We start from the raw sequence: 6,000 nt of genomic DNA, 5'->3' as shown, positions 1-6,000 counted from the left end.
GACATTTGTGTGTTGGCAAACACACAACATCAAGAAAATTCCTAGCATACATTTGACAATAGAATTAAGGGCTTTATAAAAAAGAGTACAGATCTGAAAATGTGCACTGTTAATGGTATCCACATAATGATGGTTGTATGGTTGTTCTCCAAGGGAAAAAATGTCTATATGAGTACATTTTTTCCCTTGGAGAACAACCATACAACCATCATTATATAGTCATATTTTAGAACCTTTAAAATTAGAAAACTGATGCAACTGAGATGGACAACTGCACGTAGAATAGAACGTATAGGCCTATTGTCTGAAGGAACTTACATTAAATGAGGAGATATTTGCTGAATGTCACAAAAAGTGTTACAGAAATTGCTTGGCATCGCTTATTCAATGGCTCTCTATCGAAACACCTGTAGTTTGCGGAGGACGAACGAGAAAGCACTCGTTTGATAAATCAGCCAGTAGCCTAGGCTAGGCCTAGTAGACAAATAACTTTCAGAAATAATCTGTACTGCAAAAACGAATGTTGGTGGGTATTTAAACTATCTAGCGGGTGTTTTAACAGCTGCAAGAAATAGAAGCTTCATGGTCTTTATGTTCTGGTTCGTAAATTATTTTCATAAAACTTCAAGTTGCCCTATAACTTCACTGTCCAAACTCTTCACTGCACTGTAGCCAATTAACTGACAGTATGATAGTAGGCTATTTATTTTCTGTACACTGTTAGCCACTGTTATTTTCAACACTGTTAGCCAATTCACTAACTTAAGACTTCAGTGCCATCATATACAATGTTTTTTTGCACAACAAATACAGAAAGGATGGAGGCAGCAAAAGTAGAGGAGTAATTTCAGATGGGGCAAGAACAAGGTGATTTGTATGCTTGTCAAAACGTAGTCCTACCCTGCATTAGAGGAGCTGATCATCATACCAAACACACTCGCTGTTTAAAGTCATACACCACGGTAAACTAAAATGTTACAAAGGTGGCAAAATTAATATAGGCTATTATTAGCCATGACATTACTAGGCTATGAATCGTTCTTTCATTTTTTTTTTTTTTTTTTTGGGGGGGGGGGTTACAAACTTATTCAAAATCATCCCCCCCTCTGGTTTTTACACAAATCGCACCCTGGTTAGCACACTATAACGTTACAGCACAGGGTAATGCTAATTTTATGCATCAAATTTATTCCAATCCAACTCAAAAGTTTTGAACAACACAAAGTGAAGGTTTTATCCAGATCAAAACCAAGAATAGATTATGTGATCTAATCCAATTTCAGAATCATTGTTTCCCTTTGAACAAGCCATTTTCAAGATTTGATCCAATCTGATAGCCGAAATCCGGTAACTGAAATCCGATAACCGAAATCCGATCACGTTTCTTTTGAACAATTGGGCCCAAACAATCAAAGCATATGTAAAACTAAAAAGCTATGCTACCTCATGTTCGTTTTGCTCAAACCCCGTAAATCACCGCTTGCGGTTATATTTATCTTTGCCGTTGTCTTAGGACCTGTGAAATGGGGCAGATAAATGAATCATGGAAACTGTAATAGTATGCAAAAAGATTTGTTGATCAAATAACCTGATATTTCATTAAAACTCTACATTCAAAATGACATCTCAGAGAGACAGTAAATATTAAGCCATAAGTGCCCTTGAGAAAGGCCTAACCCCTAACCTCACTGCTCCCCGAGCGCCGCCGTTGAAGCAGGCAGCTCACTGCATTAGTGTGTGCTTCACCTCACTGTGTGTTCACTGTGTGCTGTTTGTGTTTCACTAATTCACCGATTGGGTTAAATGCAGAGACCAAATTTCCCTCACGGGATCAAAAAAGTATACTATACTAGTATTAAGCCTGAAATAGTCATGTGCATTCAATGGGGCTAGTCCATGGGCTAGTATGGGTCAACCTGTACCACCCCACTACTTAATGGTATCTTCTTTTCTTTTAGCCCTGGTCGCAAAGTTTGAGAAAGTTTGTGTTGAGACTAAAACTTCAAAAGTCAGAATCAGCAAACTTGGAACACGATTTACTTAAAAGACTGCAGAGAGACTTCACAGCAGTGGAATCGCTGTGAGGACAAAAAGGGACATAATAACTGTTTAGGTTTCTTAAATACAAATGTATCAAAATACATTTTGCCCAATTCTTCCCTTTTGCCCACTACTTCTAATCTATGTTGATTTTGCATAATTGTGACTCAATCCCACCTGTCAGAGATAGTGCGGAAGCCGGAAGTGAGGGTGAAATGACGAGAAAAAGTGGGAGTGAGTGATATTGTAAAGCCAAATACTTCTGAAAGGTAAGCGTTTTATTGCGATTTCAGAGCAATTGTGTTGAGTTTTAACTTCACTGTGCCTTTTACCATGCGCCCTCAGTATCCACTATAGGGTGACAGATTAAAGGATTAACTATGCAAGCAAATACTCCCTTAAGCTCCGACTAAGAAGGTCATGTCATGCCACAAGCTAACGTTAGTTTGAGCAAACCAACGTAACGTTATCTGTTTATTCAGAAGCTAAGTTAAGGCTTCATTTTCACAAATTTCGTACACATTCCACCTTTACTTTATTGTTAAAGATGGAGTGGGCAAGTCAGTTATGCGTGAGTAAATGCTAGCAATACTGTTATACACTTGTGTTTTGAAATGGATTTGGTTACGTTATTGAGGCTTCTCTGGTAATGTCGGCTAACGATACCATTAGCGAGCTAACTTATAACGTTAAAGCTAATGTGTGCTAGTAAACTTTACCGTTAACGTTACCGTCACTTGACTCTCGTTGATGGCAAGCTAAGATTTAAATTGTTAAGTTACTTCTATCCATCAGAAAACCTCGTTCAGTAAAGGTTACATTGTACCGTTAGTGTCAAGTATGTGCTTATCACTATTTGGCTAACGTTACTCATTCGAGGCTACCTTATGGAAACTTCTTTTTGACCGTATTACAGTGAACGTTCATTTAGCCAGCTAGCTTAACTTGCCTGGGAGACATTACTGTTTGGCTAACATTACGTTACATTTGATATTAGTTTTAACCAGCTGAGATAACGTTAGCGACTGATGTAATTTGTTTGCTGTTCGTTTGAGGTTCATTGTCAATTCTTGTAACGTTAGCTTCTAACCATGAAGCTTCAAATAGCAACATTCACTGCTAGCAAATAGCAACATTCATCTGCTAGCACTAACGTTAGCTTTAATTTACGTCCCAGATAAGTCGATTTGTGGAATCAGGAAAGAATAGAATTATCTCGTTATGTTGCTAATAATATGCTTTCTCTGAGGCATAGTATCAAAACGCTAGCTAACGGATATCATGTGGGTTTGTTAAACCAAACAAAAAAACAATATTCTGGTAGCTGAATTGCTTGTTAGCTTCCAGTGAGTAACGTTAGCCGCAAACCCAATTTCGAGCTTCTAGGCCGAGGTATTCGAATTCACAGGTGATAATGGACAGGTGTTTTGTCAAATTCTGCTCAAAATGTACTAACAGAAGCCCAATGCGCAGGCGCATTCTTAAATTGACACCGTCAAGTCAAAAAATACAGTAAAGCCCTTCATATTCAAACGTTTGACCGCGAACGCCTTTCATCTGATCTTACCTTGTATTTTATAATACTTCTGCTGTTTTTAAACATCAATGAGCCAATGTTGTTCTGACGTGCGCATAGTGAACGTGCACAGTTGTTCAGTGAAAATTGTTGCCCAAGTGTAGGCCTTTTGTAAAGTTGTCCTACAAAAATATTGGCTTTTGTTTATTAGTCAGCAAGTTCCATGGCCAAGTCATTTCCATAAATAGCCTGGTTACAACGCAGACCTTCTCAATTGTAATTGAGAGTGGGTCTGGAAAAGGTTAATTGCCTTATGACTTCCAGCAGGGCCGTGACTAGAAGTGAAATTAAACATAAATTTACGCATTAAACTCTTACCAAATCGTTTCAGAAGTGTAGCAATCTTGTAAACAAAGGCTTTAAATGCAGTTCTTTACTCAATTACAAAGAAATGCACGTGCCTGTGTTTTAGCAACATTGGAAATGGCCTTCATTGGCTTCTTGGCTAGACAGACCTGCAGCGCACATCCCAAATTTGCTAAAGGTTCTTATGGGTAATCCCAGGCTATTCCATAACATTTTAAATGGAGGGAAAGTGAAAACCAGCGCCCCCAGTGGTTTTGTTCCTATCGAAGAGCAGCTTCAGCGTTAAAGGAGAAATCCTGTGATTTTTCATATAGATCTCAGTTTCACCAAGGTCACCGAGTACTATCGTTACGGAAAAAAAATAATTTGGTTTTATCTAGCTCGAGTTGCTAGTTTCAACAGCCAAAGCAGCCAGGCAGCTACAGCGCTACATTCTGGGTGAATGAACATGGGGGCTCACGGACATACTAGCCTAATCTACTGTGAAAATGTCAGACCCTATTTTGCCTTCTTTTAACCCTTGTAAGGTGTTCCCGGGTCAGGTGGACCCACCACATTATTAGGCTTTTAAATCAATACAGGCATAAGAATTTATGTAAAAAAATACTTAACATATGTTTACTTTAGCTCAATTACCAATGATGGACATCATTTACCCCTGTGAGATCACCTTTGTGATCATATGATTATTTTAGCTTTTTGTGAGGACACAAGGAAGTTCCATTATAAAAAAGGTAAAAAATAAACAAAATGTTTGATCATTATTGGTGCCTATTTCTTAGAACTTAATCAGAACAGGTGAAAGTGCTTGAAATGTAACAATTTTGTAACTTTGTGTAGGAATAGCAGGTGCAGACAGACAACATTTCTGCACACACACCTACACTCAGACACACACATACAGACGCACAGACAAACACACAGACACACACAGCTATTTCAAATGGAACGTAGCTAAAGCCAGCTTCAGAAGTCGCTAAATGACGTCACACGATACTTTGCATATAAATGACGTCAATACGCCATGTCAGCATGCCATGCTACATTAGAGAAGATAGATAAACCTAACAGTTTCCCAAGAGAAAGTCTAAAGCTGAAGTTCCTTTCAAACCTTTAGTTAGGATTCACTGTAAAACTAAGCAGACCAACAGAGTACATCTCAATTATTTCTTTCGATGATTTGTTTGAGAACAATGATGTAGGCTAGTATTCCAAGTTACAGAATAGAAAGTGCTGCATTAGCCTATGGCTAATGTATATGAGATCCCATATGCTAACGGTTAGCATAACCGATAAAAGTACCAAGATATTTAGACCGAACTTCAGTCCATTTACAGAAGGGTTACATAAGAAGAGTTTTTTTTGTTATTCCACAGCTACATGAAAATATCACTAATGGGCTATAGGATTTGGAAAACAAGTGAAGTTAAACTAAAAATGTAATGCCAGAGGAATTGCAGTAGTGGATGGAAAGCTGCTGGCTTAATGTTGGTAACCTGACTCTCGCCAGATGAATTTCGTTCCGCTTAGCTCCGCCTAGCTTCACTCACATCCATCTGGGACCTCTTCCATTGAGAGTGATTTCTGCAACCGATTTTATGGTACAGCCAATAAGGACGCAGGGCAGGAGTTTCATAGATATGACATAGCGTAGAAGCGACTGTGAGACTGTTATCAGCGTCATGGGTTGGCTTCAATGTGAGTGGTTGAAGTAGCACGTCAATAGATGACGGACAAGTGGCTTATTCAATCATCTGCAAGCATTTTTTGATTAGGCCCAGCCTTCTGAAGCAACACTCCAATGGATTGGTCCCAGATGGATGAGTGGAGCTAGGCGGAACGAAATTCATCTGGCGAGAGTCAGGTTATAATGTTGGTGGGAGATTCCTGAAAAAAAAAACCATTGAATTACTTAATCTTTGGGTTCATACAAACCCTCGTACCAAAAAACCTTGTGTGTCAAAGCGTTCTTGAGATATAACCATGGAGGTATTAGTCACTCTCTCCAGTTATAAGTCCCGCCCTCCATACAAATGAATGGGGGAGGCTAGGCTAGTAAATCCGGCCAATTCATAGTC

At 38.9% G+C, this 6,000-nt stretch overlaps 1 protein-coding gene across 5 annotated transcripts in view; it reads left to right on the top strand.

Moving 5' to 3' along the window:
* Positions 1–2,218: 2,218 nt before the first annotated feature.
* The window catches only part of ap1b1 (adaptor related protein complex 1 subunit beta 1), a 79,610-nt gene continuing 75,828 nt past the window's right edge, over positions 2,219–6,000 (top strand). For 2 of the 5 annotated variants that reach the window (XM_048244013.1, XM_048244012.1), the window contains exon 1: positions 2,467–2,611. In XM_048244013.1, the coding sequence (XP_048099970.1) occupies positions 2,588–2,611 (24 nt within the window). In that variant the 5' untranslated portion in view covers positions 2,467–2,587. Of the gene's footprint in view, positions 2,310–2,466; positions 2,612–6,000 lie in introns of those variants that run through there. The other 3 variants (XM_048244016.1, XM_048244015.1, XM_048244014.1) reach the window with 2 other exon arrangements.

The sequence above is a fragment of the Alosa alosa genome, chromosome 5, assembly GCF_017589495.1.
Source record: "Alosa alosa isolate M-15738 ecotype Scorff River chromosome 5, AALO_Geno_1.1, whole genome shotgun sequence".
NCBI classification, from domain to species: domain Eukaryota; kingdom Metazoa; phylum Chordata; class Actinopteri; order Clupeiformes; family Clupeidae; genus Alosa; species Alosa alosa.
The sequence above is the reverse complement of the archived record's forward strand: the minus strand, read 5'-3'. Positions and strand labels throughout refer to the sequence as shown.